The sequence below is a fragment of the Camarhynchus parvulus genome, chromosome 1 (assembly GCF_901933205.1).
Source record: "Camarhynchus parvulus chromosome 1, STF_HiC, whole genome shotgun sequence".
Classification (NCBI taxonomy): Eukaryota; Metazoa; Chordata; class Aves; order Passeriformes; family Thraupidae; genus Camarhynchus; species Camarhynchus parvulus.
This window is the reverse complement of record NC_044571.1, coordinates 72,096,065-72,121,458: the sequence shown is the minus strand read 5'-3', so window position 1 is coordinate 72,121,458 and position 25,394 is coordinate 72,096,065. Positions and strand designations below refer to the sequence as shown.

General features: G+C 41.9%; 2 protein-coding genes across 5 annotated transcripts in view; both read left to right on the top strand.

Moving 5' to 3' along the window:
* Nucleotides 1-5,779, top strand: part of IFT88 (intraflagellar transport 88) — a 42,969-nt gene extending 37,190 nt beyond the window's left edge. For all 4 annotated transcript variants that reach the window (XM_030944142.1, XM_030944132.1, XM_030944124.1 and 1 more), the window contains 2 exons: nucleotides 4,566-4,661; nucleotides 5,340-5,779. In XM_030944142.1, coding sequence (XP_030800002.1) covers nucleotides 4,566-4,661; nucleotides 5,340-5,461 — 218 coding nt within the window. In that variant the 3' untranslated portion in view covers nucleotides 5,462-5,779. The remainder of the gene's footprint in view (nucleotides 1-4,565; nucleotides 4,662-5,339) is intronic.
* A 7,718-nt stretch (nucleotides 5,780-13,497) lies between these two features.
* On the top strand, nucleotides 13,498-23,923 carry IL17D (interleukin 17D). The gene is made up of 3 exons (XM_030947194.1): nucleotides 13,498-13,512; nucleotides 13,609-13,919; nucleotides 21,584-23,923. Exons 1-3 carry the CDS (start codon nucleotides 13,498-13,500, stop codon nucleotides 21,897-21,899), a joined length of 642 nt encoding a protein of 213 aa, XP_030803054.1. The 3' UTR covers nucleotides 21,900-23,923.
* Nucleotides 23,924-25,394: the final 1,471 nt, after the last annotated feature.

Here is a 25,394-nt window from a genome sequence, read left to right as displayed (position 1 = left end):
CAAACACCCTTTACCATCCCAGAGGGATCTCCTTATATATTATGGAAATATGTTTTAGATGTTTGAGCTGTAGGCATCCCAGATAATCCTGACTGTGATAAAGATGAGATTTTCTTGTTACCCTGCAGCCAGGACGTGACAATCATTTATATTTGCTAGGCTTTGTGTGCCTGTTGATGGCTCATTAATTACAAGTGATTTTGGGATGGTTCCATTGGCTGTGTGTGAAGAACAGAAAAAAGTTTTCTTAATTAATGGAGAAGGGAAAATCTGTTGAAATTAAGAGAACATCTTAATCTGTTTTCTGCTCTGAACTCACCTAAGGAGTGAGCTGAACTGACACACCACAAACAATTTTCATTCAACAGAATTTCAAATCAAAATGAGCAGCAGCAAAGTTATAAATTTCATCTACTTCCCATGCTGTTTCACAGTTTTAATATATTATTCTGCCTTCTGCACTGAACTTACTCTTCTCTTTGGTCAAACCAATGCCAATTCTTCTCCAAAGATGGTGTCTTCATCCCAGATATGAAAGATACACCGAGCTGCACTTTAAACACATTCTGGATTTATTGGAGAGTTAGCCCACTGTGCTCTTTGTTTCATAAAGATTTTACAGAGGAGGTAGATGACCAAACAATCTTACCCTTTGATGTCTTTTCTTGATGAGTAAAATAGTACTAGAAATTCTGATTTACGTCCTTTGTGGTACTGGAGGAATTTCCAATGCAGTAGTGTCATCACTGTAATTGCAACTAGTTAGATTCCTCTAAAAAATAAATACAAATAGAATGGATTTTTTGGTTTGAAGTACACACAGGTATCATGTGACACAGGAAGTACAGAAACATAAATAATGGAGAATCTTTTTTGCTAAATATCACTACTTAAAATAGGACAATTACAAAATAGGATTATTTTTGCAGTATGTTGCATTATTCATTGTTCTGCCATATAAAATTGGTCATTTTTAAAAATTAGGTTTTATATTTTGATTCTTTTTAATTCCCATCCAAATTCTATGTGAAGGAATTAGTTCAAATCAGTTTTTGTAAAACATTGAACAACTCTAAATGAATGAAACAATTCTAATAGAATAATTTAAACATCCTAAATATAGTAATATGGCCATGACTTTTGAACAGATGAGAGGTAGGAATGCACTGTAAAAGATATCAGCATGCAAAGTGTATTATTTATGTCTTTGTATGCATAGTCCTCAGTTAAGGCTATTTAACAGAGACTGTGAGGGGAAGGTGATGTCAGCATGGTAATCCAAATCTCAAGTATTATGATTTTACAGAGTAAATGTATTTATAAATCAGATTTTATATTGACCAGCTCTGCTTAATCGGTTCCTGTTGCTTTTTCAACTGAAATCTGGGGCTGTGTTCCTGTGGTCACTTCATGTGTAGGTGTGCACATTGGTACCCCAAAATGAGTACAGTGGGGATGGCCTCTGTATGAACTACAGTAATAACTTAACTTACTTAATAAAAGCCCAACAAGTTAATAAATAAGGACTGGGTATTCATTGCAGTGAGGATTTCCTTAGATACAGAGAGCGATTTAGTTCAGCAGTGGTCTTCCATTATTCAAAAGCTACTTTGAATTAGGTGCAGGTGTTTGTACAGTTAATACAGTAAAAGAGAGAAAATTAATTTGCAGTTTCAGAAATATCTACCTGCAGTCCTCTGATTGTAGGTACAATCAGACAGATGCTAACACTTAAAGCTGTGCTCTTAGTAGAGAAAAACTAGAAATAAAATTTTTCATCCATGCGGTTATCTTTGTTTTCTTCTGTGTGTTACTTTAGTAGAAAGTTAATTTCATTCCTATAATTCAAAATGTATATAAGATCTTTTTCCTAGATGGGGTGAGAGCAGCAGGGAATGATGAGTAGAAATGGTAAAACTTACCTCCAAAAAGTATGTGTGTCTGTGGAAAAAATGCTTTAAAAACAACTCCTTCCCTGAAGTTTTCTTTACTGTAGGATGCCAAAATCCTGAAGTCTATATTGCAAGCTTATATTCCTTAACGTTGCCAAATTATGTGTGAATGAATACTAAATAAAAACATGTAGATGATTCTCCAAACAGAACTACAAAAAGTAGTTTCAAGATGATATTTAGACTTCTGGCAGATCATGTTATATGGTCAACAGAATTTTTAATAGCTGCCATATTGGCAGCCAAATCCTGTATCCCATGGCAAGAGTGTCAAGAAAAGCTCACCCCAAATGGCTTAACAGCTAGGGCATTCCTTGTGAAAGCTGGAGCTGTGGGTTTGAACTCCCTCAGGTGAAAGAAAGCATTGAGCCAGACGTCTCGCTTCCTGAGCTGCTCTCTGACATCTCCATGTAATGCAGGTGGTGTCAAACACCTTTACTTTCTTCTGGGTGCACTTTAAAATGAAAGGTGCTCCTCTTCCTCATTTTCAGGTATGCTCAGAGCATACTGCAGTCCACAGAGACTTGATGTGGTTTTGCATATTAGTCTAATTTAAACTAAATGTGAAGAACTAACCCGAAGGGTTGTTTCCCTTCACTCTTGCTGGATATATTGCTCATACAGAAGTAGGGTGAGCAGTGTTACTTTGCTGATCTACCTGAGAAAAGGTTTTCATTAGGTTTTTTAAATGTACCTGGTAAAACTTAAGGATCCTAGAACATCAAAAGAAGCCTCTGTTTTCAATTGTATGTTTTAGGGCAGTAAGATGTGCAGGTAGCTACCGGGCATCCTGTTAATCCCACCCAGTTTGGTTTGTGTATCATCTTTTTCTTCCTTCTTTCACTTCATATAAAGTCTTTCACCTTCCTCTGGTAGCATTGCTAGCACCCATGTGTTTTCCTCCTTCACAGCTGAAAACATTTGTAATGCCATTTTCCTCCTCTTTTATTTTCATTACATGCAGGTCTTCCTTTCTGGGACCAGCCACTTAAACCTGTGGAGTTTCTTCAACTGGTTATCTTCCCCTAGTGTAGTCTGCTGTATTGCTCCTGCTTTGCATCTCTTTACTGCTCCTTACAACTTCATTTATCATCATAAAAATTGTTTTCCATTATGCAAGACTGTGCCTATTTCTATCCTACTCTTTTTCTCATTGCTTATTTGTATTTTCCTCAAAACATTTTCATCCATGCCATCTCTGAAGGCCAGCTCTCACCTCCTTGTTGCACAAGCCTGTCCAGAGCCCACTCAAATCAAGGGGAGGCCCTTTTATAATTTCACAGCCCTTTAATTGAGTTTCTCTCCAGGAAATCTCGTTGTTTTCTCCCTGTTTCTTCAAATTCTTCAATTATTACTTCTTTCATGAAACCTGTCAGTGAGAATTGGTCCAAGGGATGTGGATGTACATTAAAATATGTGTTCCTTGCTTTGAAATTTCAACTGCAATATGTGTCTTGTGAACTTATTAACTGTTTGACGTGTGACTGTATGTATTAGATATTTCTTGGAGCAGAGACATCTTCCAGTTTAGGGTTGAGCAAACAGAAGTCTGTGGTAGTATTTATAGAAAGGTAAATGTTTGTCGTCTTTGTAGACGTTTTGGGGGGGGTGTTGGGGTTTTTTCTCTTAATTATAATAATATCTTTTAAAATAGCATTTGTAGTAAATAAGACAATGGAAATATGTTGCCAAGTTCAGAGTTTGTAATTAATGTTTGCTGAATGAAACCCATTTTTCCTCCTTACGATAGAAGAGTTTTAATACCGACATTGTTTGGTGTTGTAAATGAACATGTCTCTATTTGGCTGCACATCCTGCCTTGTAAATATACCAAGTCAAACTCAAAATGTTTTCTCCCAGGAGAAAAAATATTGCATAAAAATTTGTTGTAGCAGATGAGATTGAAAGCTTGCCACGAATGTGAGAAAGAGATTCAGAGGTGAAGAGAATATTTCAAGTGTCTGGAATACTGCTGTGGCAGGAGAATGTTAATCTGATGTTGTCCGGGCAGGAGGCAGCCCTTGGAGCCGACACATTCCTTGGGGCCCTGCTGCAAAGGGAGCTGCCAGCAGAGTGTTTACAGCGAGCTGCAGGGCCAGCATGGTCTGTACACATGGACTGAGCCTGCTGCCACGCAGACAGCACATGGCAAATATGCTCTTCTAATTAAAAGCAACTTAAGTGTTGCATTTAGCCTTGACAGTACTGAGCAGGTGGATCACACTGATGTGTTAGTAGGCACACAAACATAGGAAATGTCCAGTGTACATTGTGACAGTGTTTATATTTATCGTGCTTATTTTAACTCCAAAATGGGACTGTAATTTATAAGCAGCTGAAATGTCAGCATTCAAAGCAGAAATATTTTAATGTGTTTACTCCAAAGTCATAAGGCTGTATATATTTTTTAAAAAACGTTAACACACACATGTGTGGACACAGTGTCCACTGTGTTTTAAAGACCACTATTACAAATGAGTACTGTGTCTGCCATGAAAAGATGGTTTCATCCAAGTCCAGTTTGACAGATAGTAGTAGCTGAATTGGTGTTATTCTTGTACCGTGGTTTCACAGAACATAACAGCATGTTGTCTTTTTTTTTTTTTTCCCCAGATAGTGGTGGTATCAAAGGGGAAAGACTGAGTGCCAAACTGAAAGTTCTGCCTGGAACAAATGAACCCTATGAAGGTAGCAGCAGTAAAGAAATAGGCAAGTGGACATTTTATACCTTTTTCAATTTCATGGTCCTCAGGGAGAGGAGAAATAAGGAGAGAGGAAAAAATAGAAGTTGTTGGAAGAGTATGTAAAATTAGATAATTGGGGAAACTTTTCCCATGAAAATGAGGCTTTTGCCTCGTTGTTCAGAGCTCACTATAAAGTAATTGTAAATATTAAGAAATGTGGCCCTTGTTAATATTACTTTCAGTGTCTGTCTACTGTGTCCTTTAAGTCAGTTCTTGCCATTCTGCAGTCATAGGTTCTTCAATAAGACTGGATTTTCAAAGGGGTTTAAAAACTCAAATTCGTGTGGAATGTGGTACTTCCTAAAAAGCCATTCCTCAAACAAGTCATCAGTCTTGCTGTTCCTTGCACATTCCCAAAGTATTTTTCTCACTATAGTATAATAAGAGAAGTTTGTTAGAAAAAACACCAAGAGGCTTCCATCAGTGGAACTCTGGAACTTTGCTCTTATGCCCTGCCTCAGTTCCTGAATGTAGTGTTTTGTTCTCCTTCAGTGTTCACATGCTCTTTCTGGTGTGCATTTCAAAGACACAGATGTGTAGTGCTAAATCCTAATCTTGTATTTGATTTTGTATGCTTAAAACCAGCTAAAGTTAAAGCTAAAATAGTTTGTAACTGTTTCACATGTATTTATTTAAACCCTAGATGCCTCCTACGCAGATCCACTTGGCCCACAACCAGAAAGACCAAAAACAGCAGCAAGAAAAAGAACAGAGGAAGATGATTTTGCTGATGAAGAGCTAGGAGAGGATCTGCTTCCAGAATAGCATATGGGCCACTCATCTTTTTTTTAATCCTTGTAAAAGTTTTAGCTGAAAACCTTTTCATTCATAATGATTTTGTAGTGGAATTTTATAAACTATTTGTGAAATACTTTGAACATGTGGTACCTTATGTTAAAAACTTGGATTTGTAATTGCAGTGCCTTCTGTGATTGATTAAAAAAATAATGGTGAGGTTATTTTACTCATGCATAAGATCTACACAAGTACTCAAACACGTTGCAAGCTGTGTCAAAAACTGTATAAAGCTTTTGCTTTCAGAGATCCATACACTGATAATATTAAACAGAAAAGCCTCTAAAATTTCATCTTTCAATGCAGAATACCTCAAAGCAGTGCTTGTGAGGTTGTATCCTTCATCCAAAGCCAGAATTTGTTTAAGTGCTGTGAACTGACCTGAAAATGCTGAGTATGACCTTGGTCTTCCTCAAGGTCCCAATTCAGCGAATCACTTTGCACTGATACCAAAGAAAGCATCTTAATTTTAGCCTACTCTTAGATGAACTAGGACCATTTTGTAGTCTCTCAGCAAAATGTCCTTATTTTTGGGTTTTTTAAATTTTGAGTGGTCAGAGTTGTCAGGATTTCAGCCTAGTTTGTTCAGGATTGCTAATTAGATTGCAGCTTTTGAGTCTTATGTTGGAGACTGTGGCACTGATCACACAGTGGTAGTTTTCTACAGCCTAAGCTGAGTATGGGCAAAGAAGTTAGTTACAGAAATCACTATTTTGCTTATGAACTGAACAAGTTTGATCTGAAGTTACTGAGACCTGTTAAATTCCTGTAGTAGGAATTACTTTGGGGAGATGAAAAATATTAGTCAGATGTTCACAATTTCCTAATAAATACTTGCAAAACTAGTCCCCTGAGATGGCTTGTTTTTGGAACCCTAGCATGAGTTTGGTTTAATGGTTAGACTTTGGTTATTGCACTTTGAAATGCAAGAATTCAATCTTCTGAAATTTTCAGTGCTCCTTCTCAGTGTTGCTCAGTGCTGCTCAGACTGTTTGCCAGTGACAGTGAAGAAATCTGTTCGTATCTTCATGAAATGTTTTTTCAGGTTTTAGAAACGCTGCCCAGTTTCATAGGATGTCTGCAAGAAGTGTCCTGTGGGGTGTATGAGCTGCTTTGTGTGTAGCATGATTCCCATGGGACTGGAGCAGTGTTTCATCTGGGATTGCACTGCTTCCACCTGATGGTACGAGCAGAGTGTGTTCAGTGCTGTTTATGGAGCACCCCGAGGGGCTCACCAAAGAAAAAAGACAAGGTAAGCTCTGGGGCTTGATCCTTCTAAGGGGTGCAAAAGGGCATGAGAAGGAAGTGGATGGCAGCTGCCTTATTTCTGCAAGTCTCTCTTGCCTGTTCCTCAGTCCTGCTGTATCTACTGCTCTGGTTGTAGAATGGCAGATTCCTGGATGTCAGGGTAGTTCTTTCTGTCAGGTTTAGTCTTGGAAGATTTAGACCACCAGGATGCAATGTGCCACCACGCAGGAGGGAGCATTTTCAGCTACAGACTGCAGTGGCATGAGGTATCTGAGTTAATGACAGTAAGAGACAATAAATGTGACCATGGCAGGGGGCGTAGATAAAGCTGTGAAACAGTGCAGAAGAGAAGGCAGGAGAGATACTGCCATGGTCTTCTAACATGGAGACATTTGAGTAGACTCCAGTGGGTTGACCCTGGCTGGATGCCTGGCACCCACTGAAGCCTCTCACTTCCCTCTGCAGCAGGGCAGGGAGAGAAGATATAACAGAGGGTTCATGGGTTGAGATAAGGACCGAGAGATCACTCATCAAAGACCATCATAGGCAAAACAGATTTAAATTAGAGATACTAATTGAATTTATTGTTTACAAAATCAGAGCAGGATAATGAGTAGTAAAATAAACCTTCAAAATACCTTCCCCCCACCCCTCCCTTCTTCCCAGCTCTACTTCCTCCCACAGTGAGGCTCAGGGAGAGAGGGAATGGGGGTCATGATAGTTCCTTAGCCTTTCCCATTGCTCAGGGAGAGGAGTTGTTCCCCTGCTGCACCATAGGGTCTGTCCCATGGCAGACAGTTCTCCACAAACTTCTCCAATGTGAGTCCATCTCATGAGCAGCAGTCCCCCTCAAACTGCTGCAGTATGGGTCACTCTTCCCCAGGGCTGCTCCAGCATGGGCTCCTCTCCTCAGGGGCTTCCCACAGCATCACGGCCTTCTCTCAGGCATCACCTGCTCCAACATGGGCTCCCCCACGGGCTCCAGGTGGATCTCTGCATCCCTGTGGATCTCCATGGGTTGCAGGGTCACAGCTGCCTCACCACAGTCTGCACCAAGGGCTGCAAAGGAATCTCAGCTCCAGTGCCTGGAGCCCCTCCTGCCCCTCCTTCTGCACTGACCTGGGTGTCTGCAGGGCTGTCGCTCTCGTGTTCTCACCCTGCTCTTCTCTGGCTGCAATTACATCTGTGCAGGAACTTTTTACAAAAGTCTTCTTAAATGTGTTATCTCAAAGGCATTACCACCATTTCTGATAGGTCCAGCCTTAATCAGCAACACGTCCATTTTGGAGCCAGCTGCCATTGGCTCCATTGGACATCGGGGAAGCTTCTGGCAGCTTCTCACAAAAGCCACCCCTATAGCCCCCCACTACCAAAGTTTGGCCATGCAAACCCAATACAGCATCTAATCAACATTGCAATCACATAGGCATGTCCATGATAAAGTGGCATAAAGTACCAATAACTTGGGATACAGTTCACAACTTAGTCTGTAGAAACATTCCTGCCAGCATCAGAGAGATTTTGATCGGCAGCAGTTTCTTGATTCAGTTTGCCCAGATGCATAACTGTACATTGGGTAAAATTCTGTGGATTACAAACAATTGCACTTTTGTTCCAGCCCTGCACAAACTCAGGCAGTTCTGGAACATGTTGTTTCCTATGTACAGACTCCCAGGGACTTCTGGAACATGCTGTTTCCTATAGCATGAGGATCTGATTATATAATGCTTTGGGTTATGATGAATTTGCATGTTATTTTGCAAGCACAGTTGAGCTTGTTCTGAACTGACAGAAAGCCATGTGATCTAGCTCCAACACCGGAATAATGAGTCCTGCTGACAGTCAAAATGATGTAGCCTAGGTTCATCCACTTCAAAGCCGTGTTCACTATGGCTGCATCTCTACTAGAACATTGTCAGGCAAGCCCAGAGCAGAGGAGGGGATGTGTACCCAACTGTTTCTGTAAGACCAGTAGCACAGCAGTGCACAGTAGCACAGTTTTGGACCATGACAATTCATCTCCCAGACAATTGCCTTGCGTGATCCAAAGGTAAGCCTGGGCCAGGAGCCATTCTTTGGAAGCAGCTTCAGTCCATCATCCTTTTTCTTTGGTGTAAGATGTTCTGTATGAGGGAACACAAGACTCAAGGACTGGACTCAAGGCCAAAGAGTGATCCCTGATGGAGATGAATACGACTGGGATCTCTTGAGAAAGAAGCTGCATGCACGTCTCCAAAGTGCTGGGTCACCATGTTGGAACGCCTCAGGCTGTCCCATAGCTGAGCACACCTGTGTGATTCAGGCAGCTCAGCTCTCCAAGGAAATGTGGAGTGCTTGTTTCAAATGGGTTATATGGGATTACTATGTGGATGGAATGTCCCTGACCCTGTCCTTAGCTGGCATTTAGCTCGGGTGTAGTGAGTTGTGTTCCCTGCTGCCATGTAGGATGCCCTTGGTCCTGAGACAGGTCTTAGAAACCACAGGAGTGAAAACCTGAATGAGCTAAATAGTTCTATTTTCATCCATGAAGTTCAAGGTTTTTTTCATTCTTGGTTGCACAAAACGGACTACATCTCCAGAAGCCACACACTGCAGGTACGTGCTTCCAGCAGCATTTAAACCCCATCTTGTCTTTATCATTGTGGAATGAGTCAATTAATAATTTGAGATTCCTGCTATTATATTAATTTATTAGTTTATGTTAGAAGAGCAGCAACATTAAACCTAGGAAAATGCTGACGCCCTTGAGAAACTGATTCATGAGGTATTTTAGCTTCTATTGTCATGAAAAGATCAATTACACAATAATTAAACAATCCTCAGTTGACCTCTTAGACTTGAGGTCTTCCTCAGGGTAGGAACTTTACATACCAAGTTACCTTTCTCTATGCATGTATGCAAAACATCTCTTTGTACAGCAGCCAATTAGAGTAGTATTTTATTTATTTCTGAACAAGCTTAGCTCTACAGCATCAAAACATTCTTAATTGCATATTTCATGTTTTTCTCTGAACTTCCTTTGTGAGATTACATTATTTATTACTTCTAAAACAAAGTTATTCAAGAGTAAAATAGGAATTGAAAATTGTACAAAAGGTATAGTTAATAGAATCATAGATGGTTTGGGTTGGAAGAGACCTTAAAGATCATCCAGTTCCAACCCCCTGTTATGGGCAGGGACACCTTCTACTAGACCAGGTTGCTCCAAGCCCCATCCAACCTGACCTTGAACACTTCCAGGGATGGGGTATCCAAAATTGCCAATAAATAGTTTTATGATAAAATTTTATGATAAAGGGCTGTTTCTCTTGGTTCCTTTGCAAGAGCAGTATGAGATTAATCTCAGTAAGAGATTAATCTCAGCAGTAAGAAATTAATCTCATTTGCTAAGTTTTGATTATTCTTGATGTCAAGGACATGGATGATCAACTTTATGGTAAAAAGGCTATTTTTAACCTCTTTGCTCCTCAGTTTCCCCTTTGGCAAAATGAAGTCTTTGGAAGATTCTGCACTTCTTAAGAATTCACTTTTGCAAAGTTAAATTGCCTAACAACTGTAAAATATGCTGAGATGCTGCTGCAGAAGATGCCATGCCAAGGATGCTACAAAGTGGTATTACTGCAGGGAAGATTAATGGGACCAGAAGAGTTTGGGTGGCAGGTTATCTGCAAACAGAATGTGAGGCAGAAGGATATCTTTGAGAAGTAATTAAATTCTTTCTCTGAAAATTTATATCTGCTGGGGATGTCAGCTGAATGCTTGTTCTACCCAACAACTTGAGTTGTTCAACTTCAAGGTCTGTATGATGATTTTTAAAACCTTTTTCACATAATTGTTTCAGATAGAGACAGGATCTCATTAATGCTGTAGCAGGATGGGAATAAGCAGTTGGAATATGCCAGTGTAGGGCAATTCTGCCATTTTTTGACAAGCATATTCCTGTGGTATCATTGATAATGTTTGTCACAATAATATGATTTATTTATGTGTGAACCATAGTATCTGAAACCAGCTGTTGTGTGCCAGAGCAGCCATGGAAGACAACAACCCCAATCAGAAATGTCCTGACAATGCTGCTCCTTGGGGACTAATGTGTCTGGGAAGGGCTACATTTTTACATTTACTGTCAGGTTTTCACCATCATTCCAATGGTTCTGCAACAATTTTCCAAATTATCATAATGGTCTGATGATAACATATTTGGAAAAGGATTTTTTTTCTTCTGCTATGACACATTTTTCTCCAGCTGTTGGTAACAATGCAAGATTGAAGACACAAACCTGGTGTGTCCTTCATTAAACACATTTCAGTGTTTAACGTGGCATGAAATGCTCTCTGATGAAATCAGGTGCAGAAAATGTTTCTTCTTATTTATATTAACTCACTAAAAATGTCTTTAGTGACATTCCACTTGCTGAGCTTAGTTTTCTTTGGAACATCCTGACTTTCTCATAGCAGAAATTTGTGGAACTGAACTTATTATCTGACACTGATCACTGTGGTGATAATCTCAGGAGAGAGGTAGATACCAGTCCCAAATATAAATATTGAATGACAATCTTCAGAAGAACATTTAGAATATTAGGTAAAAGGGAAAGACATAGTTCTGAATCCATTGATTGAAATGTCCTGTATTACATCAAATTCAGGATGGATTTCATATTACTAAATATTTTTTCAATATTTCATTTGTATAGATATTTTAAATCCCTCTCAAATTCTAAGAAAATTCTAAATTAACACCAATGACAAAGATACTGGTTAGTAATTTCTTAAAGTAATGGAAGAACCTAAGTTGCCAAAGTGCGTTAGGGAATATTTTATTACTCAGATGTCTTTAGGGGAGACTATGCCACAAGAACTGGCATAGTATTCTGAGTTCCTCTGTAATGGAATCTCATTTGCTGAGTTCTGTGGTTCTCATTATTTGAATCTATGTGATTTTTCAAAAGACAATACAATGCAGCTATCGTACAGAATTAGAATATTGCCTAGATAAGACACAGAGCCTTAAATTCAATGGCAATTTAATGCCTGTGCCATTGTTTTGTTTTCATCCGCTCTGATTTTTTGAGGCCTCTCTCAGAAATGTTGATGTATATAAAGGAAGTACATAAAACATTTTGCAAAGCCAAATGTGACATCCTCATGCCATTCAGAAATCTGAAATTTCTGAAGACACTGATTGGTCTCAGGAAGAGTAATATAAAAAGATCTATGGTGATAAATATTTGCCATGTTGCCACATACACCACTCAAAGGTGGTGAAGTAAAAAAAGATGCATAGTCAGGGGTTAGACTGGATTGGGCTAAATGGACACACACCTTGTCCCAGTCTTTTGCCTGAGGATATGAGTGCAAAGGAGAGTTTGGAATTCAATTTAAAACTGTCCTTCCTCAGAACTGAAATCTGATTCAAATCCCACATAGGTAAAGGTCAAGACACTGCTAATAAGTGATACTGATCTGTGATGCATATGGCAAAAAAAAATCACTAAAAATCATAGTTAGATTGAACTGTATGACTTTTCAGAAACCACAAAATCAAGTCACTTCATTACATTTATGAATGCCAGACCATTCTGTTTCAACTCCAGCCTCTTTGGTGAAGTTGATGTCTTGTATTTCTGTGGTACCAAGTTGGGGTTTCTCAGTCTTTGTATGATTTATGATCCCATTTTCCCTTATTCCTAACCAGTATTTTCATATTTAACTATCCTTATCCTAAATGCCTCAATAGATGTGCAGGGCTTAATCAGAGCACATGAAATATTTGATTCAAGTGATGAATTCTAAAGTCTGTTTTTAATGCACACCATTTCAGTGGACCACATCTTTTACGAACCAGAGTACTATTTATATTCTTATTTTTGTGTGTTGTGCCAGAGACCATGATTATATTGTATCATGTGTTTTATTTAAAATTACAGAATAGGAGGAGAAGCCATTGGAGGTGAGACTCATCTCAACCTCCTTTAGGTAGGTACGATGCAAATTTCTCTTCTTCTGAAGGGGCTTCTTGCAGCCAGCAGAGTGGCCCTGCCCTGGGTGTCTGCCCCAGGCCACCTCGGCAGGAGGAAAGGAGGATCAGGCCCAGCCTTCGTGCTGGACATCAACACCTCGGTGCCTGTTGGAGAAACGGCACAGCTGGGATGGAGAAACGTGCCAGAGGTCCTACATGGAGTCGGGTAAGTCGGAAATCCCAAACCCTTACGAGGGACAGTGCCAACTGCCCTAAAGTGACTGGAAGAGACCGGGCTAGAGCAATCCCTTCTCCAGCTGTAAATCCCTACATTTTTCACATCAGCCTGGACACTTTGGCTCCGACTGGGCCAAATCGCCCTGGCTCTGGCTCTGCTTCAGTCTCGAACCCTGGCCCAAAGGGTGCCACTGGATGCCGAGTGTCCCGGCAGGGCTGGGGACATCCCGGCTCCTGCCCGTGCCGCCGGGGCGGTGGGAGGGAGAGCGGGGCTCCCGGCGGCAGCCCCGGTGGCTCAGCGGGGTGGCCGCGGCGGGGCCGGGGCCTCGATCCGTCCGTGCCCGCGCTGGGATGCGGGACCGGTCCGCGCCCGGCGCCGAGCGCTCGCAGCCGCCGTGAGCGCCGCCGAACATGTTCCTGGCAGGCGAGGCCAGGGGAGATGCAGCGAGGCGCGGGGCACTTTTCCAACAGCTCCTCCGCCGGGAGAGCCAGTGGCACGGCGCGGCGCCGCAGCCCGCCGCTCTCCCCGGCTCCCTGGAGGAGAAGCAGCCCGGGCACCATGCAGCGAGGCAGGGTAAGGGGCTGCGGGCCGGGGGCTGCGGGCGGTGGCGGGCGGGCGGGCGCGGTGTCCCCGCTGTCCCCATCCCCGCTGACGGCGGCGTCCTTGCAGGTGCGGGCGGCGCCGGCGGCGCTGCTGGCGCTGCTCTGCGCGGCGCTGCTCCCGCTCCGCCCGGAGGCCGCCAGGGCGCCCAAGCAGCGGCCGGCGCGGACGCGGAGCTGCGGCGAGCGGCCCGAGGAGCTGCTGGAGCAGCTGTACGGGCGGCTGGCGGCGGGCATGCTCAGCGCCTTCCACCACACCCTGCAGCCCGAGCCGCCCGGCCGCCAGCACAACGCCAGCTGCCCCGCCGGGGCACGGCCGCCCGCCGACAAGAGGGTCCGGCTCCCCGTCAACCTGCGCAGCGCATCGCCCTGGGCATACAGGTGACTCCGGGCGCCGGGGGAAGGGAGGTGCGGGGGCCTCGGGGGGCCCGGAGGGCTGAAAGGAGCCGGGGCGGGATCCCCAAGCGGGACCTGCAGCGCCGGGCTCCGCCGGCTTTGCGGCTCGGGAGGCGAGGGGTGGCCGCGGCACGGGGCAGCAGGCAGGAAAGGCGCTAAAGCACACGTCTAAGTAGGCGATTTAAGGTAATTATGTAAAAACAGCCTGTGTGAGGGCACAAGCTATGTCTAATGGGCAAAAAGATAAATGAATGAGGTGGAGCAAGCCGTGAGATGGAGCTCACACCCACATCCACACCCACCCGGGAGCACAGACCACCCTCAAAAAGTCACTTGGGCAAATTGTCATGTGTGACAATCAGAGGACCCTCAGCAAAGGACCACCAAAGAAACACCTCCTGACTCTGCAGCAGCCACAGAGGGGCTCAGATGCTTTCCCAAAAATGTGACTCCAGACACTCCGCTGCTTCTAAAGTACTTCAGAGTACAGTCTGTGTTCCGGTCACCCACCAACACAGCCATATCCTCACCTACCAAACAGTCCCAAGGGCTCGATGTCCCCTTTGCTGTAGGAGTGTAGGCAGGAATGAATACAGAAATATTCTACACCTGTGTTTTCAGCCTGTGCTTTGCAAACCTCCTTCCTCTGAGATGGAAACAGGGACTGACATTTTTAGGGGGCATAAAAACAACTAAGTCAATTTGTTGTGAGGCTGGTTAATACACAAAACATGGGTCTGCACTTCTATAGGAAGCTCTGGAAAAGCTTGGAAACCACTGATCTAGTACACTAATCCCAGTGTGTGATCACATTCTCTGAAGACTATGAAGTCTTCTGGTGGTTTGAATAAGACTGAGTTCTGTTTACAGCTTTCTGTAAAGGACTGCAGACAAGAGGAAGCTAAAACGTGCAAACTTAAACTGACTTTCTTGCTACTTTTTATACATTATCCCTGGTATATACTTGGATGCAGTTCCTGTGTATTCAGCAAACAGTTATCTCCTTGTTAGGCTCTCCAATAAATATTTATTTTATGGCATGGGTTTTGCTCGCTTTTAGTGTAAGAAGTAATCCTACTGAGAGAAAGATGGTTTATTTGCTCAGTAAGCCTTTCATAAGCAAAGTATTTTTAGCAATATGTTTTCTCTAAGAAAACTGAGAATTTTAAAGCTGCCTAAGAGTGCACAAAGCAAATGCCATGAGCAAAACACCTACCATTGGGCTCAGGTATTTTTTACAGTGGTTTTGCAAAAAACTAGTGCTATCAGAGAGTTGTTCCTCTGGTTTGAAAACAGTGCCCTCATCCTTACATCTCGTTGGGCAGGTATTTATTTTCAGATGGAGCTCTGCATAGGCTTACTTTTAAATGGAGAACCAGCTGCTTTTTGGGGCTTGGCTTACAAAAGTAAATCCACTGTACTTTTCATTCAAGTGTTTTCAGACAGACCACTAACCATTCACATACAAGTAACCTGATGACATCTCTGAGCTAGGAATTTTTAAAGATAGTGGGGATGAAGAATTACACCATTAAAAGCAAAATCTAAAATTATATTCAGAGGGGAAAATGTTTCTCTAGGGCAAAGAAGCCTGAGCACTCTGTCTAGTTAACAGATCTCATTTACAGCTTTATTTTTGTGACTGCATTTTTACTGTATCATTGGCATGCAATGAGACAGCAACAGATACCCCAAGATATGTAATTAAAGTGTAAAATTCAAGACTGCTAAAGTGCATTAGCTATTACCACCTGCTATCTCATAGATTTTGAAGCTAGATATGAATATTTGTTTTGTTCTGTGGTCTTCAGCTGGAAGAAGATGACCTGGAAGCTCCTTAATCCTGTTAGAGTTACTCCATATCTTTGAGAGGGACACACAGCTCTCCATTAAAGATTGCAAGTAATGTCCCATTTGGCTTTGTCAATGGGTAACCAATTTCACTTATACAATCCCAACAATTTCTGGAGTGTTAATCTGAAAAGCTGCACAGAGCTCTCTTCTGTACAACTCTTTCTTGACAAGCTTACTTGCATTTAATTCTTTTCCCTCATAAATTGCTCCCCTTCACAGATTCATTGCTGTCTCCTGAACTGCCTTCTGAATCACCAAAGTTGTTCTAGTGGTGAATGCTCATAAATAAACTCACTGTGGGCAGACGCCTCTTGTATGCCCTGATAGGAAACTGCTCAAAGGCTGAATTTGACTACTTGAAATTTGCATCAAGGTGCCTGTCCCGTTCCAGCGTCTCACAGACATCCTGCTCTTTTCTGCACCTAAAGACTTACAGTGCAGTTCATTCCTGCTCTGTGCATAAAGGCTCTTTTTTCTTTTTGACATGCATTTTAATGCCTGAGATACCTCATGCTGTTTCTCTGTCTTCATTGGCGTTGCAGCATTTCCCATTGTTACCATCTGCAGATTTCATTAACATACTGTTTATACTCCCTATTCCAGGTCATTAATAATAAAGATATTAAGTCTGGCTCTACTTACCTTCCCCTGAATATCTCCCCAGGCACCTGCTCCCAGCTGTTTAACACTGCTGCTTGTAATTCTTCTGTTCACATGACTGTTCAGTCCAAGTCAACTGGAATTTTTTCATATCAGCATTTATGAGAAAGAATCAAATATATTACTTAGAGAACTGTGTATAATGTTGACTCTACTGCATCATCTGTATCCCAAGCCTGTCATTCTGTTTAAGTGTGGAAGAATTAGGTTTGACTGGCTCAAAGCTCAGATAATCCTTGTGTGGCTTCTTTGCTTATCTTTGCTCTGTGCTTACTGTTTATTTTCCATTACTTGGTCTTTTAATTTGGTTATACAAAAATCAAGACTTACATCACTTTTGGCTTGCTGCAAACCAGAGATACAGGAGTTGTACATGGATTGCACCTCAGATCCATCTGGTCCCAGACCCTGATGCTAGCAGCAACCAACAGATCGTATTTAAGGCAAAAGCTATGAAGAAAATACTTGTTCATGTGTCTGATACTGAAATTCCATCCTGGTGGCCACAGGAGATCAGTATATAACTCAGGGCACAGAGTTGAATCACGTGAATCACTCTTTGCTCTGCAGAGCTATAAAGAGACAGCAGAGTTCCCTGAAGTCAGTTGAGCATGCTGGATTTGCTCAGCAGTTCAGGAAGTTGGGCTACAAATTACCCAGCTTTTTTAAAAAAATAGAGCCAGCAGCAGGCCTTCTGCCCTGAAATCATCCTTCCATGAAATCGCCAGGCTGACTGTGTGCCAGCTTGTGACATCTATCCAGGGGTTGCTTGTCCATTCTAGCAGTATTACATGGACAGTCAATGAAATCCAGGGAGCCTGCTTGTACAAGGAGGCTCTGGCAGGGGCCACTTGGCTACTGCTATGGGTCAGAGCTGCTTAACAAGAATTAATGGAATGGGTGGGCCTGCAGACCCTGCTGACAGCACAGGATGGGTGCTCTTGCTAACATTTACAGAAGCCACAATCATGGTGAATCATTAGCAGTGCAAGCACAGCTCCAGAGATGCACAGAAAAGTTGCTCATGGACAAGAGCCATTATAAAAATGATTAATTTTAAATGTCTGCCTAAACTTTTGTGGGGGTCTGATCATAAAACTCAGAGCAAACCTTGAAAAATCTGATCCTGCTGAGGTCAGCAGCACTTTTACAGGTAGTGCTAATTTGTGATTCCATTCCTGGTGCTGCAGAGCACAGATGATATTCATTAACCAGCTGTGTGTATCAGCTCTATTTTTATTTTCTGATGTCTTAAGGCTACAATAACAACCATAACTAATTTGCAAACACACTTCTACATGAGTTTAGCAAAATTTCTTTATGTGTATTCAAGAAGTCATCCATGTTTCTGAATTTCCAAATCCTGTGGCTTTTGTTTCTGCCTCTGGGGCCTAATCCTGCACCTACTAATGGTTAATTTACAAAGATTTAACTTTTATTGTCAGTGTTACTCTGATGATGTTAGCCAAGTTAGCCAGTTCCTCTCTCAAACATTGCCCAGCTTGTTTTTTTCTGTTTTGCAAAAATCAGTTTTAGTTTATAAGCAGCCTTGGTTTAGTGCTCATTTACATAAATTCTTAATACAAGTAATACAGGCAAGTCATTTTTCACTGGTAAAAGCCAACCTTGTCTGCAGTGTGTTTGAACAAAGTCATACAGGAGGGCTTTCCTTCAAATAATACTCCAGTGATTTTCTAGAAGCTTACCCAAGGCATTTTCCAGGACTTAACATTACCATGTGGCATGGTGTGCCTGTCCCAAAGATGCAGCCAAGGGAAAGAACACAAGGGGATGCAGAGCTGCCATCCTTTTTAGTTGAGCATGTTTGGGCTATTTCTACAGTAGTAATACCTATGTTGCTGTCTATATATAAAATAAAGCATTACATGAACAAAAGAACACCTGCTATATGGAAATAAATGTCTTGGCAAGGGAGGAAAAAAGCTGTTAGCTCTTAATCCTGTAAGTATTTCAGAGTGTGAAGGAAGGGGATGATGATCTGCTTATTAGACTTTTGATAACATCCAGCTGTTAGCCCAGTGCTAACAGTGATTTTCTGAAGAGTTGGCTCCCTGCCCCAGCACAGCATCTGACCCTGTGGAATCAGAAGCTTGGACATTACGAAGTGACAATATTATTAAAAGTACTGCATATAAAAGTAGCAGTACAGGAGAAGGCAGATTAAGTCTCTGCAAGAGTTTTACTTCTGACAGAAAGTTTTCTCTTGAGTTTCCAGGCTTAGTACGTAAATGGCAGGAAGTTTGTTTTTCACTGGGAGCTCTCAAAGCACTCGTAGGGTCAGAAGGAAAAGCAGCCGAGTCACACTTCATTAGCAGCTGCAGTTCAGCACAAACCTGCTGCTTGTTCCAGCAGATGGAACAGAGCAGCCCAGCACAGCTCACTGCTCCTGTCACTTGGGAACCAGCAGTGCTGGCGGGGCAGACTCAGCTTTCCACAGTGTTCACCTGAGTTCACAGGACATGGGCAATCCTCATCAAAGTGTCTGGGCTGGCTGGTTTGCAGCAGTGCCACAGCAAGTGACACAAGGCTGCAGGGGACACTTCAGTACTAGGGGGAAAGTTGCACTTCTGGTTTCCCCACCACTCTTCCCAGCTCCGTCCATCTCTTGGGTGTAAGGAAAGACACAGCAGGGACTTGGAGCATGCATTTTTACCTGGTTAATTAATCTGATCAAAAATGTTTACCCTCTTCCAGGAGATGTTAAAACATGACTTGTAGTGGTTGGTGTTTCTTAGTGGCTCCAACCCAAGCAGGTCTGTGTTGCCTAGAAAGACACAAATGAGGTTTTATTTATACGGGTTTTCTGAACAGGTTTGAGCTGAAGACGCAAAACTTTGTATATGGCTCCAAATTTTAGTGACATTTGAGTTCAGGTATTAATTTCAGGAGGCATTACTTACAGGCTTCAGTCTTGAAGTTCTGGTCTGGATAAAAAACAACATCTATATTTTGAATTCATCACTAAGTTTGGATTCTCTCTGATTTGTTCCAGTCCTCACATGATGTATTACATTGAACTTAGTAATATAAGAGATTTTTTCCCTTGGAAAGTAGAAAACCATGCCACAACCACACCATCTTTCAAAAACCCCACCCCTTTAATACCTGACTTTTTCCATGCGGGAATTTGGAGGAGAAAGGTGATTGTAGACTGTGATTCCAGTGACAGTATTCTCCTGTTATCAGTGAAACCTCTCATGTTTGCATGCAGAAGCATGTTCATGCTTTCCAGTAACAGCATAAACCAGGTGCTAGAGATAATACAGTAGAGGAAACACCAATAACTTGACACATGGTGTGTTCAACAATCCACCACTGAAATTACTCACACGTGAGTTTGAAATGGGAATGTATCGCAGTAGAAAGGCCTGTGTTCCCCTTTCTTCCCTTCTGCTGGCTACCAGACATTTTATTTCACACTGGTGAGATCCTGTAACATGAAGGTATTTCCTGGGGAAAGTATGCGAGTATAAATGGGACAGAGAAGCATTGCAAAAAATATCTGCAGCACCACAGGTGTCTGGCTATTAGAGAACTGGTCAGATTTTTTTGTGAGGAAAACAAATTCTTTAAATTTTATATATATATATATATAAATTAATTTAAAAGTCTGTTTTCCTTGATGATAGGATAATCAAGTTTATGTTTGGCAAAAGCTGTGATTCCAGATTTCCATTAACCAGATAAACTGGCAATACTCCTGAAAAGGGCAGCTCCCTTGTGTCCCTGCCGAAGCTGCCTGTTCACTCTGGCTTGTTGATGCAGAGTGTATATGTGCATATGTGTGGCAAGACAGCTGACAGATCAAACCCCAGCTTCTGATGGAGTTACTCCTCAGCTGAATGAGTTCCTTGATCAATCCTGTGACCAGAAAAACATCAGTGTCAGCCCAGGGGTGGATGAGAGAGGGAGAGCCAGGCTGCCTGTTCTCACAAGGACAGGTTTTGTTGACTAGCAATGACTGCAGTCACAGCTTGAGGCAGACTTAGGGTTCTGCCTCTTCTGAACCTGAAACCTCTTTTCATCTCAGAGACAGCCTGAAGAGATAAAAGGTGAACACTCTGATACCCAATGAAGTGCTGCCAACCCTGGGAAACACAATTTAGAAATTGCTTTAAATCTATTAAGATTTAAGATTACTTTAAGAGAGTCCCACTGGACGACTGCATCCAGCTCTGGGATCACAACACAAGAAGGATGTGTACCTGTTAGAGTGAGTCCAGAGAAGGCCATGAAAACACTCCAAGGGATGGAGAACCTCTCCTATAAAGAGAGGCTGAACCTTCCAGTATCTAAAGGGAGCCTACAAGAGAGCTGGAGTAGGACTCTTCACAGGAGCATGGACTGATAGGGCAAGGAATAATAGCTTTAAACTGGAAGACAGCAGGTTTAGATCAGATACTGGGAAGAATTAAGAAGTGAGGGTGGTGAGACACTGGCACAGGTTGCCCAGAGAAGCTGTGGATGCCTCATCCCAGGAAGCTACAGTTTATTTCAGTGTGGGCATGAAAATGTTGCTCTTCTGTGGTTAGAGGAAGATACAGTAGACATGAATTAGAAAAGCAATACAGAGTCCTGCTTTCAAGGGGAACGCACATTTATAACCCCAAATATACTAGGGAGAAAAATCTATTGCAGAAATAATAGTACAATTCAATTTTATTTAAATTACTATATTTTAAAACATCATGTCATGGCTTTAACAATAATAATGTTAATGAGGATTTGTAGCAGTTTTTGAAGAACTCAAGGCAGATAAAAAGTTTAGAAATGCCCAAGTGTCCTTTTTAATGCTCTGTTTACCCATTTGGTCCAAACTGCAAAACTCATTCTGATTAAACCCTTGAATCTTACATTTCAGAAAGCCAGACGCTCCCATGTGCACTGTAGGATCTAATCAGTTCTGTAACATGTTCATGATTTTTTTCTTTACACCTTACACACTAGAAGCCAGACAGCAACAGCTACAGCTGTTTTTCCTGGCGAAGACAACAAAAACATGATATAATCATTATAATGATATAATAATTATAATAATATGTAAGATTATATAATTCCAGATGAATATACTTGGTTTTGGAGGTACTAATGAATCTTTATTTGCTCCCCTCTAGGATCTCCTATGATCCCACGAGGTACCCTAAGTACATTCCCGAAGCCTACTGCCTGTGCAAAGGCTGCCTGATGGGGCTCTTTGGCGAGGAGAGCCTGCACTTCCGCAGCACGCCGGTGTTCATGCCCACCGTCATCCTGCGCCGCACGCCCGCCTGCGCCGGGGGCCGCTACGTCTACACCGAGGATTACATCACCATCCCCGTGGGCTGCACCTGCGTCCCCGAGCAGGAAAAGGAGGCAGAGACCCTCAACTCCAGCATAGATAAGCAAGAAGTGAAGTGGCTGGTGGGCCAAAACAAGCCCTCATCGGAATGAAGAATGTATGAAAATTCATGTTTCAGTACTGGCCTCACATCATCACCTCACCACCTCAGGAAACTGCACCGCAGCAGCAAACACATTCACTCACCCTCTTTTTCTGCTTAGTTATTTCAGATATAAGATGGAAAGTCCAGTCACTCGGATCATTAGAGATGGCAATTAATTCTATTTCTTTAGCTCATGTAAACTTGTTTAGTTCATTATTGCAAACTCCAAGTAGCTTTTCTTTTTTTTTCCCTTAGAGCAGAACATTTTATCTTTGCTTATTCACAGTAAATTTTAGAAGATGATGCAACTGTAAGACATGGTGGCTATTACTATAGCAGGCTACTGGTTGTAGATATTTTTGAGGAATCTCTTATATTCTACTTTTAAGTACACTTGTATAAAAATCACACAGCTGCCTTATATGTGACAAATCAGCCGTTAAAAGGATAATTTCTCCGGCTGGGAGAGCCTCCCTTTATACTGCATAAGCTCCAAACTTTGCCTTTGAGCTATTACCTCTTTGGCTAATTTATACACTACAGCAAGGAAACCTTTGCTGAGTTGGAGTCATTCACGAAGCAATATTCTATGTGCTTGCTATTTTTAAACTTGCCAAATTGCTAAGGGTACAAATGTGTTGAGAAAAAACATGCTAGAATATTGTAAAAATGCAGCAGACTTTTTTGATGTGGACTATGTCTAATTACACAGAAAATATCAATTAGGAAAAACACAGTTTGGGTCCCAAGAATTCTGTATTTGACTTCATCCATCACTGACTACTTCCTTGTGAAAAAACTGTGCTCCATGCAACCTTTCTCATTTTAGGAGAGGAGATTCCCCATTAAAAAGTAAGTACTAAGGATCACCTTCACCTCAGGTGCGCTGCAGGTGAGTACGCAGGCTAGGTCTTAACTTCCAGATCCTGCAGGAGGTCCTTGAGTTGAGTCCCAGCCAATCCAAACTTATTAAATCCAATGATTTTTACAATTACTGTTATTAATTTCTCCTTGTGCTACATGTAACAGACGATCCTCACCTGCAAAAGCTGAACAGGCAGCCTTCCATCTGTGCAGCCTACTGCTGATGGAACTTGGTGGCAGGCCCTCACCAGAAACCGTGCATACACAAAAACTTGCATTTCCAGAACAAGAGACTGAAGTTGACTCAGCCTAGTGAATGAGAATCAGGAATGACCAGGCGTGCCTTGCACAAACATAATTCCCAGAGGGCCACACTTGCCAAAACGGATAAACCTCTGAATGCACAGCAGAGAGAATCTCTTTTACAGATAAAGGATCATGACTGCAATATCTTTACAGAATGAACATCATATGCAGCAATGTATCTGCTACATCATGAATCTCCAAACTGGCCTTAATTCATAGCAGAGAAAGCCCCTACACTACATAAACACACTCTTCTTTGGAGTGTTGTTGGATGAAGAATGGAAAGCTTATGAACTAAGTTGAATATAGAATGAAAGTCATATGACAACTCCATGTCTCGGTGCATCATTATTGATTGTGCTCTGACTCAGTCTAGCATAACAGTATTTTTACAGTGCAATCTGTGATACCTCTTACAAAGCCTAAAATAACTTTAAGAACTCCAGAAACGAATAAAGATTCCCATCACAATATCAGATTGAAGGTTGTAGCTGTTTTTTGTGCAGATGCTTTTCCTCAATTGTCCTTGTCTTTAGATCTGTATTTCTTCTGATTGTGATGCTTCTCTCTCAAGGGGATTCTCAAAGGTGAGTTCAGAGATGGTCATAAAATGTTTCTACTACTCAGAGAACAGCTAATTGCCTGGCTGCTGCCAGCAATTATAGGTAGTTACCTTTTCCCCAGAGAATGAAAATACTTGCAGCAGTTACAACCTCTTTTCCTTCCTCCTAATATGGAAGAACTTCTCACTCTCTGAGCAGAGGGAAATGGTAATCAGAGGGGCTCAAAAGGGAGGCTGACCCACAAAACTGGACAAACACTGCACTAAGTGATGTTTCAGTAGCCTGATCCCTTCCAGCTTCACCATTAGATTGTGAGGTTTTTCTCTACATGTACGCTTAAAGCAGCATGAAGTTGAACCTTCAGACTCCACCGCACAGTCTTCCCCCTAACAGGCAATAAAATGACCCCCAAAAACAACAGCAAAATGTCCAACCATGAACCACTTAACATTCTGTAGATACCCAGAGGGGCTACCAGCTAAGTCTGGCCAAACACTGCCCTCCAGTGAACTCACTGTCTACCCACACACTTTTGTTATACAAATTTGTCTGCAACAAATTAGTTTTTAGAGCACATGAGCATATATTTGCATGATGTGGAGGAAAAAACCCTCTTTTTTTTTTTTTTTTTTGCAACTCTCTTGTCCTCCAGACATAAATTATGGAGTCATTTTGAGGTTTCAAGTAACTAGAGCATGTTCAGGGAATTCCTGGGAGGTGCAAGCTAAAATCAGGTAAATGGAACATAATAATTTTCTCCACTCCAGAAAAGTAGATGCTTTAGCTTATAGAGAGCTTCAGAAAGTGGATGATTGAAAGTACTTGAGAATTGCAAAACCTCCATCGATCAATAGAGTGCTTGTGTTGGTGACCTCATCACACTGCAACAAATGCAGCAAGCTTCCCATGGTTCAGGCATCTTTATGCTATTTTGTTCAGAAGCCCATTTTCCCTTCTTAATCCTCCTTTTCCTCTGTGACAGACTTCTTGGCTGAGCCAATTTGCTTCCTGATTCAGCTTTCCAGTTAGGTGTCTCTTAAAAGCTGTTTATGTTTTAGCACGAGCAACTGTTTGATATTTTGTAAGTGAGCAACTCTTTGTTAATACTCAACATCAAGAGTTATTAGCTACACAAACACTTGCTGGCCTTCAAAATATCCTTCCATATATCCTTTCTCTCCACATTACTCATGTGGGAAAGCTTGAATGTTAAATGTAGTTTGCATTTGTTTGGAATTGTTTTGTTTTTTTTTACCAAGGTCATCACATCATGGATTTATATCAGTTTCACTTCAAATGTGGTGTGACATTTTCCAGCTTCCAGCCCTCTGGTTACAGCTGCCACAGCCTTGCCTTTAATTTGCATGGGGGAGGGAGTGTTCATTGGAGTTGCTTCAAGGCTTCACAAACTGTTGACAGAAGGAAGACATGAAATGCCTCACTGAACCAACTCCAGGCCCAATAAATGCAAACAATTCAAAGCTAGAACTATCTGGCAGCTGCAGCTGATTTGAGAAAATTTTTTGTTGTGCCAGGAAAATCTTTTCCTTCAACAAGGTTGTCCCTGGAATACATTAGGAGTCACAAAACACAGAACAATATCCCTGCTAATGAGATTATTTTCTTGTCTGTAGTATCGCTTAAGGTAGTTTGAAAATTCCTAACATTCAGAAAGGCTGAGGAAAGCCTGACATGCTAGTTTGGGTTTACTTGCCAGTCATCACCTGAAGGTGTCTGTCTGAATAGGTGAAAATCTACAGCTACACATA